Below are 23,714 nucleotides of genomic sequence, written 5' to 3'. Positions count from 1 at the left end.
GTCAGGCTGGGGACGGAAAACCACAGCTCAGAGTGGTAATCCCAAACCTGAGTGAGTTATGTGCAGGAGCTGCTGCAGATCTCTCTCTGGTATGTTGTTTTTTTTCTTGTTTTTAATGTTTAAAAACTTGAGAAAAAATTGCAAGGCTTTTAAAACTTAAATCTGGAAATAATCATAACGCCAAGGAGGTTAACAAATGCGCTGCTCTGCAGAGGTAGCCAGCTGACACAGCTGAGAGATCAAATTACAACTTGTGATTAGACACAGATGAGAGGAAATGTCTCTATGTGTTCCTTCTGTCCTGTGCAAAGAGTTCAAGTCCACTTTAATGGATGGAGAATGAATATATTCTGATATCCGAAACAGCAGCTTGTATAGCAGTCTGTTCTTGATACTAGTTTGCTTCATACTGAGCTATAAGTTACTATTACTATGCCTCATACTGAAGTATAATTTATTATCTTGTACATCTGTGGATACGTAATTATTGTGTCTCACTTGTATCTCATGTGTCCTCCTGTGTCCCCTATGTCTCCTCCCTGTGTTCTCCTCCAATTCCTCTGAATAAATGAAAGCAATGGTAGCACGTCTCACCTAATCCATCAGAGACCTATTTTCTCCCTCACTGTTCCCCTAGTACCGGCGTCTTCTGATGACACGATCACCAGAAGCCGGCACTAGGGGAACAGTGAGGGAGAGGAGAGGTCTCTGATCGCCGCAGGCTCCGATGTACTTCATGGTAGATCCCGACCTCACTACAGTTTCCATTCTGTATATACAAATGTGCTCCTAATATTGCACATGGGTAGATCATTTTGACTCGCTAATGTTTTAAAGTAGCTCACAAGCTGAAAAAGTGTGGGCACCTCTGGATTAGGTGAACCATGCTGCCATTGCTTTCATTTATTCAGGGGGGCATGGAGGAGACACAGGGACAATACAGCGAGTCCCCAATGTCGCGGCAGTTTGACTGTTAGTACCAGAGGGCGTTTGTAAGTTGGGTACTCCCTGTATTTGGAATATAAGGCGCAGTGACTTTTTCTCCCTATTTTGGGGGGAGAAAAAGTGCTTCTTAAATGCCAAAAAAGATGGTACACAATCTTGATATCAAAAATGTTGCCTGGTCTTAACAGAAGCAATTCATACACTTCCCTATTACAAGTGAGCAATGGTAAAGTGGGCCTATAATGCTAGTCTGATCAACTGGAATCACACAAATATTTCCAATCTGTCTATCTATTTCTGATCGATAAAGAGCTTGATTTTGCAAAGTTATCATTGGAAAATCGATCCCTTCATCGATTGGGAACAGTTTGGACATGTACACACGATACAACATCGTGTGTACCCAGAATAAGAGCTTTGATTACTGAATACCTCACGGATTGAAAGGATGATCAGGCATGCTGGGTAAGATCTGTGAGGCAGTGGGAGGAGGGGCAAGTGATTGACAGACAAATATTACTGTACAGCAGCAAGTAGAACAACGCTAGTGGTTTGATCAAATCTCGATGACATTTCTGCTGAAGACCTATCAAGATAAGAGTGAGTGACCTGCACAAAGAAAATGGCAGTTGTGCACTGACTGGTTGCTATAGGCAACAGGCAAAGCTATATCTGCAGACGCTTCTGATTACTAGGAGACCTTTGACTAAAGACCGGACTATTTTTATCATCTTTCGTCGAATTTGAATCACACTTAAATTTTGCACAGGCCAATCTGCCGGTGTTGCCATAGAAACAAGGCAACAGAAGCGCGACAGATCGGGTGTTTATGTGAGCGTTCCCGTGTCTGGTACAATGATGATGAAAGAAGTTGTACGGTAATTGTTATTACAGAAAAGGGACACTGACATTTTCTAAGAGTAAAACAAAAAAGTCGAGATGTCTACTCTCACTGTCTATGCTCATATGCTTTTTCAATGCTGGAACACACTGACTTCAATTGTTCCCAAGGCGAAACCTAAAAAAAAAAAAATAGACAAGACACAGAACATTTATATCGCGTTTTCTTCTGGTGGACGCAAAGCGTCAGAGCTCCAGCCACTAGGACGCGCTCTATAGACAGCAGCAGTGTAAGGGAGTCTTGCCCAAGGTCTCCTTACTGAACAGGTGCAGAGCCCTTAAAGTGTACCAGAGCTGATTAAAAGAAAAAGTTTTATACATACCTGGCGCTTCCTCGCACGGATCGCTCCCATGCCGCAGTCCTCCGCTGTCTGCAGCTCCGATACCGGGTCCCGTCACTTCTGCCAGTCTGAACTGAGTTGTATGGAGGCTCCCATATTTATTACCTTTTAAGCAATACCAGTTGCCTGGCTAACCTGCTGATCCTCTGCCTCTAATGCTTTTAGCCGTAGACAATGAACAAGCATGGAGCAGATAAGGTGTTTCCGCCAAGCCGGCAAACCGGCTGTTATCAGTCGCTTTACACATATCCAACTTGTCGTTCAAACGACAAGTTGGTCGGAAAATCAGGACGGGTGTACGTACCTTGATACTTACCCACAGAGCCTGAACAAGCATGCAGCAGATCAGGTGTTTCTGACATTTTTGTCAAATCCAACACGATTAGCTGCATGCTTGTTTCAGGTGTTATTTAGACACTTCTGCAGCCAAATTATTATTATTTAGTATTTATATAGCGCCGACATCTTCCGCAGCACTGTACAGAGTATATATAGTCATGTCACTAACTGTCCCTCGGAGGAGCTCACAATCTAATCCCTACTGTAGTCCTATGTCTATGTACTGTATGTATCGTGTAGTGTATGTATTGTAGTCTAGGGCCAATTTTAGGGGGGAGCCAATTAACTTATCTGTATGTTTTTGGAATGGGGAGGAAACTGAGTCCCTGGAGGAAACCCACACAGACACGGGGAGAACATACAAACTCCTTGCAGATGTTGACCTGGCTGGGATTCGAACCGGGGACCCAGCGCTGCAAGGCGAGAGCGCTAACCACTACGCCATCATGCTGCCAAATAGTTTAGCAGGACTGCCAGGCAGTTTAAATTGTTTAAAAGGAAATAAATATGGCAGCCTCCATTACCCCACTCACTTTAATTGTCCCCAGAGTTCCCCAACTCTGTCCTCAAGGCCCACCTACAGTACGCTTTGAAGAAAACCACAAACATGCACAGGTGATGTGATGGGGTTACTTACCTTGGGAGGAGGAAGCCTCAGGATTGTAATGAGGCTTCCATTTCCTCTGCAGCCACGGGGATCCAGGGCGGGCTCTCCCTGAAAATGTCAGATTTGTACTACCTACTGTAATTGACAGCAACATAGGAGAAAAGTAATTTATGGCTCATTTTACTCTGGGAGAAATGTACTTCTTATTTGTATGTGTTTTAAATTTTAAGATTTTCGTGACAGTTCCTCTGACAGATCCTGAGGCTACCCCTTCCCAAGGTAAGTACCCCACAGGGGCACGTTTTTATGTTGCAGGTGTACTTTGAAACAGAAGGTATTCGCGATTATTCAGGTTGGAGTGGGCATATGAGGTGTCCCACAATGCATCACTGCCGAATATGCAAATCATCCTTTGTTGTCCCTGTAAGCTAAACACACCCCAGAACCGCTGGAATGCAATGGTGTGTGTCAGCTTGTTAACTTAGTTTGGCTCTGTACTATTAGCAAGCTGACACATAATTGCATTCCAGCGGTTCTGGAGGTGTGTTTAGCTTTCAGGGAGAACAAAGGGATGATTCAGCGCTGCGTAATATGTTGGTGCTTTATAAATAAAATAAATAATAATTTACATATTGAGCAGTGATGCATTGTGGGAGACCTCATACGCTCACTCCAACCTTAGTAATCACAAATGCCTTCCTTCTTAAAAAGGCAAACTTCTGCTTTACATAGTGTTTTAGTAAGGAGGCTTTTTGGTCTCTCTCAGCCCCTTACACACTCCTGGGAGTTCTGGGTAACCATGAGCTTGCTGGGCAATCTACTTTTGAGAGTGGCTCAATGTGCAATGGTTAAGGGATCAGCCTCTGACACAGGAGACCTGGGTTCAAATCTTAGAAGTTCCTCTTCAGTAAGCCTGCGCCTAATCAGTAAGGAGACCTTGGGCGAGACTCCCTAACACTGCTACTGCATGCTGAGCATGCCTAGTGGCTGCAGCTCAAGCACTTTGAGTGCACCAGAAGAAAAGCGCAATATCAACGTTATTTGTCTTGTCTTTGAAAGTGAAACCTTATCCCATTTGTGCCTGATATAGGATTTCAGCTGCTTCACAGTTCAGGGTCTCCTCTGTTGTATTTTTCTTTTCAGAATGTTCCCATTGTTTTCAATCGTTCAGGCTGGACTGCAGACAGGCCGGCTTAGTAACCAGACTCCTCTGCTATGGAGACATCATGTACTATGAGCAGAATTTGGACTGGTGTTCTTTTACTGATGTAAGACGAGGCTTCCCTGAAAAAAGGTTGTGATTGGGAGGAAATCTGATCCAAAACCTGTATATATGATGCAGTATTAATGGCACCTTCCCAAATGTGGAAGCTCCCCGCGCCATGTGCAGCAACGCATCCTGCAACCATCTCCAATGCTGCACTTTGTACCAACAGCAGTGGCGTTCCTACCGTCAAGCGGCAGGGGCGGCCCGCACCGGGTGTCTTGATGCTTAGGGGGTGACACCGGGAGTCCTGTGTTGCCGCCCCTGCCGCTGCAGTCAGTGCACATGTTGTGCAAATTTGGGATTTTACACCCCCCGTGGCCGTCCCCGCTGACAACCTATGTGTGTACCCCCCCCCCCCCCCCCGGGGCCTTCCCCGGTGACAGGCAGGACTCAGGAGCAGCCCAGCTTCAGACCTCCGACCAGCCGGCGACCAGTATGCGGGCGCTAGGACCCAGCGGACACCGCACTGATATGCGGAAGTGACATCACTTCCGCATATACGGCGTGGTGTTCACTGAGTTCGGTGCGCCCGCATACTGGTCGCCGGCTGATACTGAGGTCTGAAGCTGGGCTGCTCCTGCCTGTCACCGCGGAAGGCCTGTGAGGTGAGGTGAGGGGGGGGGGGGGGGTAGGTTGTCAGCGGGGACGGCCACGGGGGGTGTAAAATCCCAAATTTGCACAACGAGTGAAGGGCACCTGTCACTATCTAACCTGGGGGGGATCCCTATTACTATCTAACCTAGGGGGTCCCTGTCACTAACTGGGGGTCGCTGTCACTATCTTACCTGGGGCAGTGGGGGGTCCCTGTCACTATCTAACCTGGGGTGTCCCTGTCACTATCTAACCTGGGGGGTCCCTGTCACTAACCTGGGGGTCGCTGTCACTATCTAACCTGGGGGGGTCCCTGTCACTCTCTAACCTGGGGGGGTCCCTGTCACTATCTAACCTGGGGGGGTCCCAGTCACTAACTAACCTGGGGGTCGCTGTCACTATCTAACCTGGGGGGTCACTGTCACTATCTAACCTGGGGGTCACTGTCACTATCTAACCTGGGGGTCGCTGTCACTATCTAACCTGGGGGTCGCTGTCACTATCTAACCTGGGGGGGTCCCTGTCACTAACCGGGGGTTGCAGTCACTAACTAACCTGGGGGTCGCTGTCACTATCTAACCTGGGGGGTCCCTGTCACTATCTAACTGGGGGTCGCTGTCACTAACTAACCTGGGGGTCGCTGTCACTATCTAACCTGGGGGGTTGCCGTCGCTGTCACTATCTAACCTGGGGGGTCGCTGTCACTATCTAACCTGGGGGGTCGCTGTCACTATCTAACCTGGGGGGTCCCTGTCACTATCTAACCTGGGGGGTCCCTGTCACTATCTAACCTGGGGGGTCCCTTTCACTAACCTGGGGGGTCGCTGTCACTATCTAACCTGGGGGGTCCCTGTCACTATCTAAACGGGGGTCGCTGTCACTAACCTGGGGGGTCCCTGTCACTAACCTGGGGGGTCCCTGTCACTGCCTAACCTGGGGGGTCCCTGTCACTGCCTAACCTGGGGGGTCCCTGTCACTGCCTAACCTGGGAGGTCCCTGTCACTGCCTAACCGGGGGTTGCTGTCACTAACCTGGGGGTCGCTGTCACTATCTAACCTGGGGGGTCCCTGTCACTATCTAACCTGGGGTCGCTGTCACTAACCTGGGGGTCCCTGTCACTATCTAACTGGGGGTTGCTGTCACTATCTAACCTGGGGGGTCCCTGTCACTATCTAACCTGGGGGGTCCCTGTCACTATCTAACCGGGGGTCGCTGTCACTAACCTGGGGGTCGCTGTCACTAACCTGGGGGGTCCCTGTCACTATCTAACCTGGGGGGTCGCTGTCACTATCTAACCTGGGGGGTCCCTGTCACTATCTAACCGGGGGTCGCTGTCACTATCTAACCTGGGGGTCCCTGTCACTATCTAACCTGGGGGGTCCCTGTCACTATCTAACCGGGGGTCGCTGTCACTATCTAACCTGGGGGGTCCCTGTCACTATCTAACCTGGGGTCGCTGTCACTAACCTGGGGGTCCCTGTCACTATCTAACTGGGGGTTGCTGTCACTATCTAACCTGGGGGGTCCCTGTCACTATCTAACCGGGGGTCGCTGTCACTAACCTGGGGGTCGCTGTCACTAACCTGGGGGGTCCCTGTCACTATCTAACCTGGGGGGTCCCTGTCACTATCTAACCTGGGGGGTCGCTGTCACTATCTAACCTGGGGGGTCCCTGTCACTATCTAACCGAGGGTCGCTGTCACTATCTAACCTGGGGGTTCCTGTCACTATCTAACCTGGGGGGTCCCTGTCACTATCTAACCGGGGGTCGCTGTCACTATCTAACCTGGGGGGTCCCTGTCACTATCTAACCTGGGGGGGTCCCTGTCACTATCTAACCTGGGGGGGTCGCTGTCACTATCTAACCTGGGGGTCGCTGTCACTATCTAACCTGGGGGATCCCTGTCACTATCTAACTGGGGGTCGCTGTCACTATCTAACCTGGGGGGTCCCTGTCACTATCTAACCTGGGGGTCGCTGTCACTATCTAACCTGGGGGGTCGCTGTCACTACCTAACCTGGGGTTTCCTGTCACTATCTAACCTGGGGGTCGCTGTCACTATCTAACCTGGGGGTCACTGTCACTATCTAACCTGGGGGTCACTGTCACTATCTAACCTGGGGGTCACTGTCACTATCTAACCTGGGGGTCACTATGTAACCTGGGGGGGTCCCTGTCACTATCTAACCTGGGGGGTCCCCGTCACTATCTAACCTGGGGGGTCCCTGTCACTATCTAACCTGGGGGGGGTCGCTGTCTAACCTGGGGGGGGGTCGCTGTCTAACCTGGGGGGGGGTCGCTGTCTAACCTGGGGGGGGGTCGCTGTCTAACCTGGGGGGGGGTCGCTGTCTAACCTGGAGGGTCGCTGTCGCTATCTAAACTGGGGGTCCCTGTCACTATCTAGAATTCAAATATACCAGCACTCCAGCTTTCTCAAAGAATCACGCTCTTTTATTGATATTGGTAACCACACACGCCTTGAGAAAGGGGGACCCTGCGAGGCCCCGAAACAATTGTCGGTCATTTCTGTGGATATGTTAGCTCAATAAAAGAGCGTGATTCTTTGAGAAAGCTGGAGTGCTGGTATATTTGAATTCTGGACTTATACTTTGGTGGTTTGCCTATACCACAATACCAAGCACCCTACCTAAGATGGTGTGCCCAGTCACAACTTTTCCTGTTCCTGTCACTATCTAAACTGGGGGCACCAGTCACTAGCTGAACTGGGGGGCACCAGTCACTAGCTGAACTGGGGGGCACCAGTCACTAGCTGAACTGGGGGGCACCAGTCACTAGCTAAACTGGGGGGCACCAGTCACTAGCTAAACTGGGGGGCACCTGTCACTAGCTGAACTGGGGGGCACCTGTCACTAGCTGAACTGGGGGGCACCTGTCACTAGCTGAACTGGGGGGCACCTGTCACTAGCTGAACTGGGGGGCACCTGTCACTACCTAAACTGGGGGGTACCTGTCACTACCTAAACTGGGGGGTACCTGTCACTAACTGAACTGGGGGGCTCCAGTCACTAATTGAGCTGGGGGGCTCCTGTAACTACTTAAACTGGGGGGCTCCTGGCACTACCTAAACTGTGGGGCACCTCTCACTACCTAAACTATCTAGGCCAGCCAGCCCAACATAACCACCAGCCAACCAGCCCAGAATCACTGGCAAAAAGGCCACAGCATCACCACCAGTCAGGCCAGCATTTACTTCAACCAGCCAGTCCAGCCACAGCATCACCGCCAGCCAGCCCAGCCACAGCATCACCGCCAGTCAGGCCACAGCATCACTGCCAGGCCTTTCAGCTCACACATCATCGCCAATCCAGACAAAAATAGTATTGCCAGCCAGGCACAGCAGCCAGTAGAGGAGAATTCAGAAGCCAGGTGAGAGGTGTCTACCATATTAATGGGGCATTTTGCCTATTTATTTGAAATGCTGTCTATTTATGTGCCTCATGACTGCTGAATTTGTCTTGTTGGTGGCCTCATGGTTACTGGATTTGTCTTTTTGGGGGCCTCATGATTTGTTGTGGGCCTCAAGATTGCTGAATTTGTCTTGCTGGGGGCCTCATGATTGCTGAATTTGTCTTGTTGGGGGACTCATAATTTATTGGGGGCCTCATGATTGCTGAATTTGACTTGTTGGGGGCCTCAAGATTGCTGAATTTGTCTTGTTGGGGGCCTCATGATTTGTTGGGGGCCTCAAGATTGCTGAATTTGTCTTGTTGGGGGCCTCATGATTGCTAACTGCGAGACTATGGGAAAAGCGGAATCAACCTCATATGAGACAATAGCATTGAGGCCTGGAACCCACTGAAAACCGCAAACGCAAAACGCAACCGCTAGCGTTTTGTCTGAGCGGTTTGCAAGCGGATTCATGCGCGTTTTTGGTCGTGTTTTGCAACATTGTATTTTTTTCCCCAGCGGGTGCCTAGCGTTTTGCGTTTTTATCCTGATTGGTCCTGTGAATTATTTTTCATTTTGTTACAGTGTGCTGAACCGCAAAACGCTAGCAAAACCGCTCAGTTTAGGTTTTGCTGAGCGTTTCCGCTAGCGGTTCAATACTTTACATTGAAGCGCTAACGCTCCCAAAATGCTGCATGTCCTGCGTTTGCGTTTCTGGGAAATGCAAACGCTCCTGTGGAAGTTGCCCCATCCATTAACATTAGCCCAGCGTTTTGGCAAACTGCTAGCGTATCGCAGTGCTGCCAAAAGCGCTCCTGTGGGTTCCAGCCCTAAAGGAGTTATCCGGGCAGTTTTAATAAAATTAACCGGGGGCTTCCTCCAGCCCCAAGCTCCCAGGACCTCCCTCGCCGCATCTCTGCTCTCAGCCGTTCGCCGGAGCTCCGACCCGGTCCCCGGCGATGATGTCAGAGCGACCTGGAGGTTGCTCTGTACTGCGCCTGCGCGATCGGCGCTGTCAATCACCGCCACGTGGGCCGGAGCGGACTGCGCAGGTGGTAGTAGTTCTTAGCCTCCGGCGAACGGCTGAGAGCAGAGATGCGGCGAGGGAGGTCCTGGGAGCTTGGGGCGTTCATTTTATTAAAACTGCCCGGATAACTCCTTTAAACCTACTTTTTTTTTTTTTTTTTTTTTTTTTTTAGCTTTTTAAAACAGAAAATAAAACTGGGGGGGTTTTAAAAAAAAAAAAAAATACATTTTTCAGGAGTAGGATGGATGAAATTGTTTATCTTCACAGTTTATTTTCAACTTGGATTTTCCATAATGTTCATGTATGAGTTAAAATGTTTGTATTTAGTTTAAATTGCTGTTGGCACTTTGCGATAGATAAGTGACTTTTCGCCACCACTGTCCTAATCTAATGTCCCACCATTGCTAAGTTCATGTAAACTAGTCTCCACCCATGACCACACCCACATTTTGGTATATGACCACACACATTTTTTGCGCAACGTAGCCCCAATTACGGGGGGGCAGGGCTGTGGAGTCTGAGTCGAAGAGTCGGAGTCTGGGCAATTTTGGGCACCTGGAGTTGGAGTTGGAGTCGTTGATTTCATAAACTGAGGAGTCGGGTGATTTTGGTACAAAATCCACAGCCCTGTTAAGTATTAAGACTAAGGAGTCGGAGTTGAAGCTATTTTGGGTACCCGGAGTCGGAGTTGGAGTCGTGGTTTCATAAACTGAGGAGTCGGAAGATTTTTGTACCGACTCCACAGCCCGGGGGGGGGGGGGGGGGGGGGGTGACTGTGGATAACCAGCACCGGGTGCCAAATACCCTAGGTACGCCACTGACCAACAGCAATCTAGATAGTCCTTCTACTCTTTGGTATGGAGGACCCAACAGTCATCATTTTTAAAAAGCATTTAAAGCAGGAGGGTCAGCCATACTACCCCAGGAAAAAAAAACACATGTACAGTATGAGTGGATAAATACTTGCTCTACTTACATAACCTATGTATTGTACTGTCTGTCAGGAACCGGCCCCGCGGCACGCCTGCAGATACGGTTCTCGACTGCGGGTTTGACCAGATCAAGCGGGGAGCAGCCTTATTCAAGCTACAATAAGGCTGTCACCCCTTAAACACTTCTCACTGCCACCACTAGCTGTTGTTAGACACGTCCACTCTGCTGTCGAGTGCTCAGCAAGCAATCCGCGTTTTCGTATTCGGGTTAGCTTTGCGCTTTAGGCCAAATACGGGAACGCCACGCACCCACACACACAGTACAATCGTACAGTAGCACCGCACAAACAGGCACTGACTTGTAATGCAAGTTACACTGCAGTCTCTTCTAGGCTATGAGTGTTAGTTTAGTACAGCAGAAGTCAAACTTATTAAATAACGATTTAATATTCCAGGACAAAAAAGTGGAAAAATGCAGAAAATAATATATACTGTACAAAAGATGTACAAAAATAAAGTAAAAAAAAGTTAGAAAATAGAAGTTACAAGGATACACACCAAGACAAGCTTGCAAAAATAAAAGGGAAATAAATAACGTTACCAGCGTAGGTTAGCACGTGGTTTGCGGGAGAACGCCGTTTTCCGATTCGCTCGGGATCATCCTTAGCTATGCGCTACCTCCAAGAGAAGATGATCTGTGACTGTTCCAGGCTTTTAATGTTCCGTCCCCAAACTAACGCAATTTCCCAGATGGTGACATCTGGTCATATCCTTTCTGTGATATGCAAACTTCAAAGCTTTCCTGTGTTAGTTTTTGATCTTTCAGAGATTTCAAAACCACTTCCATAAACCCAATGTCCACAGGTAAAACTATAGTCTAGTCCATACAGTAAAAGATTGTGGAGTGAGGCTTCCTCCTGTCATATGTAAATTCCAAGGCTTTTCCTGTCCACTTCTGAACTTGGCAGACCCTGGTAGTCCTGATTTGCATATTGGGACAATGGGTTGTCTACATGTCACAGAGTTCAAAAGCTATGCAGACAATCCAATTAGCAGTGACCCACTACCAAAGGGACTGCATACAGAAACTCAAAGTACTTCATATTGTCATGCAGACAATCACATTAGCATTCAGTTTCCTCCGGCCAGGTGACCAATTACCCTGAAGCCAGCTGGCTTTGAACAGACGTACACCTGACACAGGCAGAAGAATGAAACATATGGCTTCCATGCGATACCATACGGCTGCTATGTTCGGCATATTACCGTACCTATCATAATCACCCCAACATATAATCACACTGTCCATGTTTTTATTTAATGAATTTTATATAGTAAATAAAGAGAAAACTGTTCCAGGCATTTTCCATCTTTACTGCCTCTGACTGAAGCCAATCCTGATGTCATTTCCTCCCTCAGCTAATCAGTGAGGTGCAAGAGCCAGACTGACTGACATAAGATTGGCAGCTGTGATTTCCCAGTCTGGTGCCAACACCCCTTTATCCCCTCCGCCTGAATTGTCACTCGCCAAAGATTCCCCTCTGACTGGCCATGGTGATCTCTCTGATGGGGGTTACCATAGCATGCCTCGATAAGAGGCACATATCAACACCTCACCTACTTATAAGTCATGGAGAAGAGTGGCAGGTGCCTCCAGTTGAATCAGGATGGGGATTCGGGGATGTGTGGATGAGGAGGCAGAGAGTGTGTCAGGAAGGCGGGAGGGAGGGAGAGCCGAGTGGAGGCAGGTGCCAGGTGGCCTAAACTGTTTCTCCAAACGCTGCCCCTAGATTTTGCCACCTGAACCACATGATTCAGGAGGATGCATGACAGGTCCACCCCTGGCTGAGGCGGTCATTACCGGCCGCCCCAGCTGACTTTAATCAAGCATGTGTACGGGAGCACATGTGTAAAATAATTCCATTAAGCTTAGTCTGCTAAAATTAGATCCTTGGTGCCCCCTCAAGCAGCTGCCATTCCAGTCGCCTAGTTTGCCTATGCCTAAAAACGGCCCTGAATGTCAGTTACATTCTCGGCCTTGAACATGCTGATAGAGTTTGGCGGTATATTTCTCTTTATGCCTGTGTTGTCGCACGCGGCACACACTAAGAAATTACAGGAGAGTGCATAGCCTGAGCTGTAGAAATTCAGGCCTGAAGCGCTTCTCTTATTCCTCAGCTGCGGGCGGGGAAGTTGTTGTGTTATCTGATGGACATAATGAAAAACAGATAGCAGAGGAACACAGCGCTACACGTGGCCTCCAGGCAACACGAGCAGCGGCCGGAGCAGAGAGTGCTTTTATTATATTGTGTCAAGGAATCAATTCATAACTGGCTGTGCTTGTCCTGATAACACACACTGTACATTTCCCGAGCAAACTGCACGTTCTGTATCCTGCCTGAGCGTTGCCAAGGACGACCGGCGCTGCGTGAGGAGAGGAAACAGCTTTATCACAGCTCACAGCCTCTATTAGTGGACAAATACATCTCCTTCCAAATGCAAACTGCTCAGAAGAAACAGATCTAGCACAGAAATAGCTGATCCCTGCGTAAGTCCTGGAAAATACATTAAAGGGAACCTGAAGTGAGAGTTACATGGCGGCTGACATATTTATTTCCTTTTGAACAATAGCAGTTGCCTGGCCTTTGTCCTGATCCTCTGCCTCTAATACTTTTAGCCACAGACCCTGAACAAGCAGGATCAGGTATTCTGACTTGGGTTTTACTGGATTAGCCATATGCTTGCTCCAGGCTTTTGACACTTATGCCAGAAGATCAACAGGGCTGCCAGGCAGCTGGCATTGTTTACAAGGAAATACACATATGGCAGCCTCCATATCCCTCACCTCAGGTTCCCTTTAAAGTACTCCTGACCACCGACCTTGGCTCCGATATTTTTAATATCATTTTGCTACTGGTGCTGTATGACTCGCACACAGCACCATCCTCCCACCACCAGCGCCCCCGTTCTGAGATCAAATATGGGCAGGGAGGAAGTGGCAGATCTTCCTCCCCTCTGCCCATTCATAACTCCGCCCCCTCCATGCGCCACTATAGTTCCATATTTGTTTCACTGCGCACAGCATGCAGGGGAGCTGCGCTATGTGCCGGTTTGTTTTAATGGAGGTCAGAAGGATATCCAACCTCAATTATCACTGCTGTATCCATAAAGGGAACTGTAGTGGCGAGTGGAGGGGGCTGAATTAGGGGTGGGCAGAGGGGAAGAAAAACTGCTACTTCCTACCCGCCCATATTCAACGTTCTGCTCAGTCAAAGATTACAACTGAGCAGAACAGGGGGCACAGGAGGGGGGAGGATGGTGCTGTGTGCGAGTCGTACAGTACAAGTAACAAAATGATATTAAAAATATCGGAGCCAATGTCGGGGTCAGGAGTACTTTAAGGGCTCTTTATCAACAAAAATCGCATTATGCGATTTTAATGTGTTTTTCATTAAGTGAAAATTGCAATTTTGGTGCGTTTTTGCAAAACAGTTGCGATTTAATGCGATTGGCTGCAGAAGATTGCATTTTAGAATAAAATTATTGCCAATAAAAGTGTCAAGTTCTAGCTTTCACGACTGATTTGTGAGCCTATTTCTCCCCAGATGTTGTCACATTTTGGGCAGTGATATACGGGGGGGGGAGCTGTAGTTTTTGAGAAAATCGATTAAAAAAAAAATCATAGAAAAAATGGCTTTTAAACTTGTATAAACAGGTACAAAGGGCAGAGGTGACACAGAGGAGGACACTGAAGGCACAGAGGAGGTACAGGGGACAGAGATGGCACAGTATTCTGACTTAAAAACAGATTCAGGTTAAGAACGAACCTACAGTCCCTATCTCGTTGCTTAACCGAGGACTACCTGTACATAATTCATTGTTCATTGCAATGCCACCATACAGGCAGTAGTAAAACACTCAGAGATGATCAGTAATGCTAAAAGGACCACTGTCGCGAAAATCTTAGAATTTAAAATACATGTAAACATATACAGATAAGAAGTACGTTTCTTCCAGAGTAAAATGAGCCATAAATTACTTTTCTCCCATGTTGCTGTCACTTCCAGTAAGTAGTAGAAATCTGGCATTGACGACAGGTTTTGGACTAGCCCATCTCCTCAAGGGGGGTTCTCAGGGCTTTCTTTATTTTCGAAAGCACTTAGTTGCTCCGTCCAACTGCCAAAAAAGTGTACAGTGAGCATGGAGGCTGGCCAGCATCTGTATATACATTTTTTTCAGGGATTGTTTTGTAAAAAAAAATAAAGGCCATGCTGAAAATCCCCTACGGAGAGATGGACTACCCCTATTTTGGCAGTTGGACAGAGCAACCGCTATTCACTAAGTGCTTTTAAAAAATAAACAAAACCCTGAGAACCCCCCTATGAGAAGATGGGCTAGTCCAAAGTCTGTCGGTAATGTCAGATTTCTACTACCTACTGTAAGTGACAGCAACATAGGAGTGAAGTAATGTATGGCTCATTTTACTCAGGAAGAAACGTACTTCTTATTTATATGTGTTTACATATGGTTTTATTTTATATTTAAACATTTACAAAGTACAATGCTTTGTTGTATCTGCTTAGTGGCAGCCTATTAATTGTCCCTAAATGAAAATACATGAACTGTTGACTTTTTGCCATCTCCCTCTGCTCTCAGAAGTTGTATTCTGCCAGGAAAACTTTTATGGCTGTAATCTGCTTATAAGGGATGTTTACTATATTCCCGACAAGGTACCAACAAGACAGAAGCTGTCACTTCCATGCCTAGACATTAACTCTTTCAGGCAGCAAAATAAAGCAAATAAAACAGCCTGGTTATTAATACGTTTTTGCACTGTACATACACATGTTCATCTCATCATGTCACATGTTGCCTCGGTAACAATGGAAGATGGGGGAAAGCCACAAAGGTACCAGTAAGATCTCCAAACAGCATCAGTGGTGAAGTTCATGATGATGTTCTAGTGATTGTTCGGTCCGGGAGACCGGAAATGAACCAAGCAGATTCACCTACCTTGATGTTGCAGGCCTGCTCCATCAGCCGCCTGGCATTCTCCTCGGCCCGGTATCTTTTTGGCAGCTGGACTCGGAAAAACTTTAATGCTCCTTCGAAATCAGCCTGAAGGAGATCTTCCTTGGAAGTCTGTGGAAGCAAAAAGAACTCATAAAATAACAGGTTCTAGCAGAGCTGCATTACTGCCCCAAACAAAGAGCTTTGTATTCACCCAAACCCATCTACTTTACATACACAATAGCATGGTCTCTAGGGAAATATACATGATTTGCTTATAGTCTCCTGAGGCCTAGATCTGTGTATGGAGCTGCTGTACAAATTCAAGTCTAGCTTCTGTCGGCTTTACCAACAACCGCTACCAACTTTTTCACAGGACTGAAAAACGAAAGGTAGCTATATATCTAGCGATGACGGGCAGATTCCACCAAGAGACAGATCTCTCTCTGATGAGAGATCTGTCGGCTGTCTGTACACCGCAGGCCGATTCCCAATACATTTCATGCTGAAATTGATCCGGAACCGGCCTTGTGACGCAGCATCCGCCGCCTCACCAGCCCGACGCTGTCCCGCTAATGTTTACTGTGCCCCCATTACGTGGCATCCACATGGGGCACGTGTATGGATGGAAGCCGGAGCCCGGAACAAGCGGCAGATAAGGACAGGTAATGTATGGTGCACTGGGCAGCAGGGGGGCACATTGAACATTGCGGGGACAGTGTCATGTTCATCACTTGTTCCGATATCGCTTGCCATTACCGCCATGCCTCTGATCGGCCACGACGGCCTGACATATTACAGCATGTCCGATCCGGCATGCACTTTGCGGCATAGATTTTCATTTGATTCAATATTAATTATCGAATAGGATGGTCGATCGGCAACCAAATCGATAGATGTAAGGGGAATTTAATGCCTGGTGCCATGCAATTTCCTGTCAAATAGACTCCGATCTATCTATCTTTCACATGCGAAAATTGATTAAAAAAAAAAAAATGACTGAAAAAAAGGCTGCCTCTGATTTGTGAGTGCATCTACTGCATTTTTTCATATGTCGGAATCCCCATTGCCACCCATTGGCATGCCAGTGAAAATGGAGCCTAATTTTCCACAGGGAAGTTATTGAGCATTTGTCATGCTGCGCCACCAGTTCAAAGGTTAGCTGGTTTAATGTATTTTGTATGGAAGAATATCCTTTAGCTATATCTAGCACAATGAGGAACTCCGCTCAGAGGGTTGGCTGAATTTCACTGCTGAGGAGAAATGCAACTTTTGGCGGGAATTCCTGTTTTACCACAGAAGGGCGGCAGAAGCAGCAGGCGGCAGGTGTTTCATGCATTAACGATGCTTTTGACAGAGCTCTAACCTCCTTCTGTTATCAGACTGCGATGCTTTATAGGACATGCTGCATTCATCATGGAAAGTCAAACAGCCACTCAAATGCAAGTATCCATAGCCCCATAACATTCTACTCAAAAGGCATACAAGGCTCTTAAAAGGCCCAATGCACTAAGCTTCTTGCATGTCTTCCATGCTTGTTTTATCTTATAATTCTGGTGTTTTCAAACTGCTTGTATATTATCTCACTGGGTATTTAGACAATTCATGGCAGCTACACCCCCCCCTTCCCCCCCCAAGTGAACGCTAAGAGAAGAAAGTGGGTCACTCATTCCACAGACACGTCTCTCTTATTCATAGGTGAATTGAGTCCCCGGTGATTACTGGAGTGTGACAGGATTAATGTGCTGCAGCTCTGCCTCTATTCAGAGATGATATAAGCAAATCGTACAGTGAGCCGGGGAGAGGGCAGTGAGTGCAAAGGAATATCCCACAACTGCTCATCAGCAAACCTTAAAGTGAACCAGAGTCCAGAGTCGAAGCAACCTCATGTATTTCACCATATATATCAGTCGGAACATTAGAGAAAACACCTGCCCTGCTCTCTGTTTCATTCTTCACTGCTCAGCCTGCTTCTAATCAGCCCTGATAAAATCCCAGACATAGTATTCAGTCTGGCTTTGCTCAGGAATCATTATAGCTGAGTCTGTCTTCTCTTTTCAAGCCCAAGCCTGCCCCCTTCTGGCTCTGCTTTACTGTTCTGTATATTCAAAGCATCACAGAGAGCAGTGATGAGATGGGAAAAGCTGCTAATGTAAGGGTATATTGAAAAACTTTTTTTTATCTATATTTGTTAGTCATCAGAGGTTTTTGGAAATGGTGATTTCATTTTGCACACAGCCCACTAAATAATATGCTTTTCTGATGAACTGTGTTTTGCGTGGAGTTATGGTAAACAAACCACATAAAACGGCACACCAGAACGGCGAAAATACCAGCTATAGTATTTATTTTGTAAAATCTATCGGGGGATATGTTTATTTTGTGCCGAAGCATTCATCTATGGTTTCCTTTAAGGGCCCTTTCACACTGACACGGTGCAGCAAATTGCCACACTGCTACCGCAGCCTAATGAAAACCTATGGGGTAGTTCATACTTCCCACATTGCCGTATGCTGCGCCACAAGTGCCTATTCTAACGCTAGCATAGAACCGTGTTACTGTGTGGGACCCGAAGCGACCTGTGGTGATCTGCGTCAGCCCGGAAGTCATGCTAGTCAATGGCAACGCGGGATTTAAAAAAAAAGTTGGCACTGCGTCGTTGCAACGCGCAAGCATACTTTAACAATACGCTTTTGTGCACTTCTGCATACCTGAAGCAGGAAGTGACCGTCACTTCCTGCTTAGAAGATTGCCAGACATGGAACACCTGTGTACTAACGCAGTGTTTTCTGAAGGCCTGTTTTTGGCGGTGTGATGCGGTGCACTGCAACACTACCGCCAGTGTGTGATGTGCAACCGGCCTCAAGAGGAACTTTACAGAAAGATAGTAGTAGTAAGGGGGAAAAATCAATATATTGCAAAGTGAGAAGTAAAAAACATATAAGGTTAATCAAGAAATGATTGCTATTTGCAGTGTAATTCGTCCAAGTCGTTTGATCCTCTGTGAGCCGGCAGGTCAGCATCTTTACTTCTGGCAGACATTGAAAAAAAAGCCTCGTACACACGTCTGACTTAGGTCAGCTGAGGTAACCGATAACGATCGCCTCAGCCAATAATCAGGCGTGTGCACAGCGACCCCCAAGCGATCCACGGGTGGATCTACTCCAGTGACAGCGACAGTGAAGGACAACACCTCCCAATAAAACAAGCAGGTGCCTCTGGAACAGCCACAGGAACTATAGGGGAGGGACAAGAAGCTATAGCTTGAAAAAAAATTGCAATATGACTTTTGGCACTCACAACGCATAGGAAAATAGTGAAAATCATATGCGAAAGTTTGCACATGCAAATTTGAAATCGCTAAAAAATAAATAAATAAATCAGTGGAAATTGCTATGAGGTGTGAAGGCACCCTAAAGAAGGCAAGTGTGTGTGTGCAGAGCTCCCAACTGTCCCTTTTTCGGAGGGACAGTCCCTCTGTGGGAGCCCTGTCCCTCTGTTCTCCTCATTTGTCCCTCTTTCAGGACTTTGTCCCTCTTTCTATGTAAATATATATATATTTCTATACTAAAAATGTGTTTGACTCTAAACTTTATTCCCAACCTTTAAATTGATATATTACTAATTTTAAAATGTTACTATGAAGGAAAATTAACCAGGATAGAAAGGACCAGTGGGGTTTGAATTATAAAACAACATACGTTTGTTATGAAATCTTTATGGTATGTGTGACTAGAGGCGTGGTGAGGGCGTGGCCAGTGGTGTGGCAGGGGCGAGGCTTAAGTGTCCCTTTTTCTCATCTCAAAAAGTTGGAAGGTATGTGTGTGAGTGTATGTGCACGCAAGGACATGCGCACACGTGCTCACTTTGTAAAGACACACACACACATTATGTGCACAAACATCCCTTCCCCCATTTAACTGTATGCACACAGACTCTACACTGACACAATGTACACATACACATAAAAATGTACATATACAGCCAGGAGGTAAACATACACAAAGTACACACAGACTGTAAGCACACACACAAAGTGTATACATACACTACACTCTTCTGTAGACATCAACTTTTATTTTGTTGGGAGCATACTGAGGACACTAACAAAATCATGAGGTGCGCAAGCTTAAAGGGAACCCGAGGTGAGAGGGATATGGAGGCTGCCATATTCATTTCCTTTTAAACAATACCTGCCTGCCTGGCAGTCCAGCTGATCCTCTGTCTCTAATACTTTTAGCCAAAGACCCTGAACAAGCAGGCAGCAGATCAGGTACTCTGCTGACTCAGGTTTTACGCCATATGCTTGTTCCAGGGTTTTGACTCAGACACTACTTATGTCATAAGATGAACAGGGCTGCCAGGCAACTGGCATTGTTTACAAGCAAATAAACATGGCAGCCACCATATCCCTTTTACCTTGGGTTCCCTTTAATGAGCATGGATCTAGGACTCCCTAACCCTGCAGAGTATAGGAAAGATAAATGGCTACTGGGAATCACATCTGCTCTGCTGATACAGGAAGCAGTGATTTGCCGTTTTTCTGTATCGCTGATTCGGGGACACCGCCAGGGACACTCCGCTCCAAGGACCAGCTCTGGCCTCGCTCATAAAGATAGCACATCTTGCCTCAATACTGGAGGGACAGAGATGAACAGTGATACAGCAGGAATAAGACCAGTTTGGGTTAGTTCTGAGGTTTGCACACCACTATGACTGACCCCGGCCCACCGAGACAGACAGACTACAATCATCTCTTCCAGTAATTCTTCTATGCAGACACGTATGTGGTTTCTCCCCATTAACTTCGACTATAAAGAATCTTGCGTGACTAATAATATGGCAGAATGTAGAGGTCTAGTATAGAATTGAATTACAAGCATTTTATGTTATGAGTACATTGCATTGTGGCACGGGATGTACAGTATGTGTAACAAGGTGGAAAGTTTTGCTCATTATTTAGTTACAGCTCAAGAGACCAGTCATATGCCTGGAACATACACAGCCTATGCTTAGAACTTTATAATATGCAAAACAAGAGTTTGCCTTTCTTAAGGGACATCCGAGGTGACATGTGACATGATGAGATAGACATGTGTATGTACAGTGCCTAGCACACAGATAAAAAGGCTGTGTTCCTTTTTTTTCCCGTTCTCTGCCTGAAAGAGTTAAACATCAGGTTTCTGTCTGGGTCAGACTACAGCATAACCCTCATTGCATAAGTAATTGCAGCCATAAAATACTTTCCTGGCAGTAAATGGCTTCTGAGAGCAGGAAAGAGATAAAAAGGATCAATAATTTATAGACTGGAGCTCTGGCATACTTCAATGAATGTGTCATTGAGCAAAAACAATAAGACAGTAAAAACGTAAAAAGTAGATTTAAATAAAAAAAAAAACTATGGGATAGTTAAAAAAAAAAAAAAAGTCATTTTTAGGAGGAGGAGGACAAATACAATTGTTTTTCTCATCAATTTATTTTCACATCAGATGTCCTTTAAAACAGATGCTCACTCCAACCTGAATTAGCGCATATATATTCTGTTTGAAGAAGGCAAACGATTGTTTTGCATAACATTTTTGTAAGGAGGCTTTATGGTCTTTTGTAGCCCCTTACAAACGCCATTGAGTTCTGGTTCACCATGAGCTTGCTGGTTAGTCTGTAAAACTGTATAATATGTAAGCCAGTTATAGGAGACCTACGGTATCGGCTTTGCTATGACTAGTGTGTAGCTTCTTCTGATTGAGGATTTTTTGTGTTTTTGCTATATTGTTATATGCTCATTCCTGAGCTTTAGAGTCTCATCAATGAAAAACCAACAATTTCCAAGAAGATTTAGCTGAAAGCCACACAATCATGTGACTGTAGAAGACTCACAGATTGGCTCGTCCTTTCTCCTGTTATTGTCATTGCCAGTAGGTTAGTGGCTTTCATTAGTGACCTCTCAGCAGGGCCGTTTCTTGTGCAGTGCGACCGCCCTGGGCGCAGACCAGCAAGTAGAAGAAGGGGGGCGCAGGCAGAAGGACATTACCGCTAGGGAGCTGGTGACGCGCGGTGCAGCCAAATGGAAGAAGGAAGAAGATTACCAGCGCGATCACCTTCCTTGACTCCTCCTAGGCTGCCTGCGTCAGACTTCAAGTCATCATCACGTCACCACCATGTGATGACACCTGATGTCTTGTAGCGGTACTGCAGGCTGTCAGTGCGCGGCACCCATGGAGGAGTCGACTTTCCGGGCTCTCCTCACCTTGGTGTTTTCTTGCTTCCTACTGGATGAGTGGCTGGTCACTAGAAAGTAGGCAGATCTACTTGTGACCTGTGGCTGTGTTTCTGTTCCTAAAGAGTAATGGTTCCCGAGTCCACGGGGGTGGGGGGAAGGGGCGCAATTTTTACACCCTCGCCCTGGGTGCAATTTAGCCTAGAAACTGCCCTGCCTCTCAGGAGGGATTGTCTGGGACATGGTGCAGTTGGGGATACTCTTGACAAATTATGTTATTTGGGGGACATGCTTGCCTATCAGGTATTTGGGGAATACATTTGTGTTATTTAAGCTGCATGCTCCCGACTTAGGGAAAGGTTCTCTTCTATACTCTGCACACCAAAGAAAAATCTCCTTGCAGCAGGGAAAGCTGACAGCAGCACAGTTCCAGTCTGTATAATCATATGGTAAGGCTCCAGGGGAAAGTGAAAGTAATGGCCATAATAATTTCATGCACTTTTCATTTTAACAGGATTCTGTCCTAAAGCAACATACACATCTAAAGGTGGCCATACACAGCGCTTTTTCCACGATATCCGGCTGATTTGAGCGAATCTTCTACAAATGATTCCAGAGTGATCAATTTATCCACAGCGTGGTTATGGTCTTTTCTAACCCTGTTGGCTGCTTATTCCTGTATTTACTCCCATGTCCCCGGGCACCTGTACGATGTCACAAATGCTAGAGACCAACCACTAGAGGCCTCTAGTGATCACGTATGGTATAGGCCACTGTGCCCAAGGTGTTTGACCTCTGTGGCAGAATGCTACACACACCTGTTACTGTGGTTGCCTTTCAGCAAGTCTTGTAAGCAGCATTTCTTGTACCAGTTATCCATTCCTCAGTAATGTTGCACTTTATCGGTGCTCCTGGTTTCTCTATCTTTTCTTCTGTTTTGACCCTGGGATTTATCCAATTTCATTCACCGGATACACCCATTGTGTCTCCATTTTATATACTTTACTGTATGTTTTTTTTTCTCAGACAGGGCAAAAAAGGTGCCATTTTTACTGTATGTAAAGGTACTCGCACATCTAGTGAAAAAAAAAAATGGTGCCGCCAAGTGCACGCCCGGATCAGCGATTTCGGGCCGAGCAGGTCGATGGCACATGCTGCAAGATGTCGGGCTGTCGTGGTTGGTTGAGTGCACGACGGTAACGACCAGCGATATCAGGATAAGCGATGAACGTGACGAAACCTCTGGCGCCGCCCCCCCTAATGTTCAATTTGTCCCCCCCCCCCCCTGGTGCTCCATGCACTATACATTACCTGTCCGTGTCCGCCGCTGGCTGCGTCCTTGCTACATACACATGCCCCACGTGATTGTCGGTGTACACGTGGCCATGTGTGATGTCACACATGCACTCACACTACTCCCGACAACCCCATGAGGTGCATAAAGGCGGAGCCAGCAGCGGCCATGTACAGGTAATGTATAATGCACTAGGCACAACGTTGAACATTAGGAAGGACAGCGTCAGGCCGGTGGGGCGACGTCACAAGGCCGATTCCAGGTTGATTTCAGTATTAAATCGATTGGGAATTTGCCTGTGGTGTATGGGCAGGTCGACAGATCTCTCACTAATCAGATTCCATTAGAGAGAGATTTGTCTCTCGGTCAAAACTGCCCATCATCGCTAGATGTATGGCTTAAAGAGGAGCTGTCAGCTAAACTATCACAGAGAAAAAAAACATATATCAGTAGATAAATACTTGCTCTATTTACATAACATATGTATTGCACTGTCCATGTTTTGATTTTAGAGCTTTTTCTATAGTAAAAAAGAGAAAATTCTTCTTAGGATTCTCCATTTTAACTGTGTCTATCTTGAAGCCAATCCCAATGTCATTTCCTCCTTTACTCTCCTCTGCCTGATTGTGTATGCAGTGCCCGCCCTCCTCCCAGTCTTCAGGCACTCCCACTAAACTCTGCAATAGAAAGTGCATTGTCTTAGCATGAGAAATATTGGCCAAATGGAGAGGAACAGAGGTGTGGGAGGGGAAAACATGAGGGAAAAAGGCTTCAGCTAATCAGGCAGCATTAGTTAAGTCTGAGGGGAAAGTAAAGAAGCAAAAAAAGACAACCC

The 23,714-nt window shown here is 46.7% G+C and overlaps 1 protein-coding gene across 3 annotated transcripts in view; it reads right to left on the bottom strand.

The window, feature by feature from the left end:
- RABGAP1L (RAB GTPase activating protein 1 like) overlaps nt 1–23,714 on the bottom strand; it is a 482,080-nt gene that overhangs the window by 98,459 nt on the left and 359,907 nt on the right. For all 3 annotated transcript variants that reach the window (XM_068239095.1, XM_068239093.1, XM_068239090.1), the window contains one exon: nt 15,372–15,500. In XM_068239095.1, the coding sequence (XP_068095196.1) occupies nt 15,372–15,500 (129 nt within the window). The remainder of the gene's footprint in view (nt 1–15,371; nt 15,501–23,714) is intronic.

This window comes from Hyperolius riggenbachi, chromosome 6 (assembly GCF_040937935.1).
Source record: "Hyperolius riggenbachi isolate aHypRig1 chromosome 6, aHypRig1.pri, whole genome shotgun sequence".
Classification (NCBI taxonomy): domain Eukaryota; kingdom Metazoa; phylum Chordata; class Amphibia; order Anura; family Hyperoliidae; genus Hyperolius; species Hyperolius riggenbachi.
This window is presented reverse-complemented; position numbering and strand designations above follow the sequence as displayed.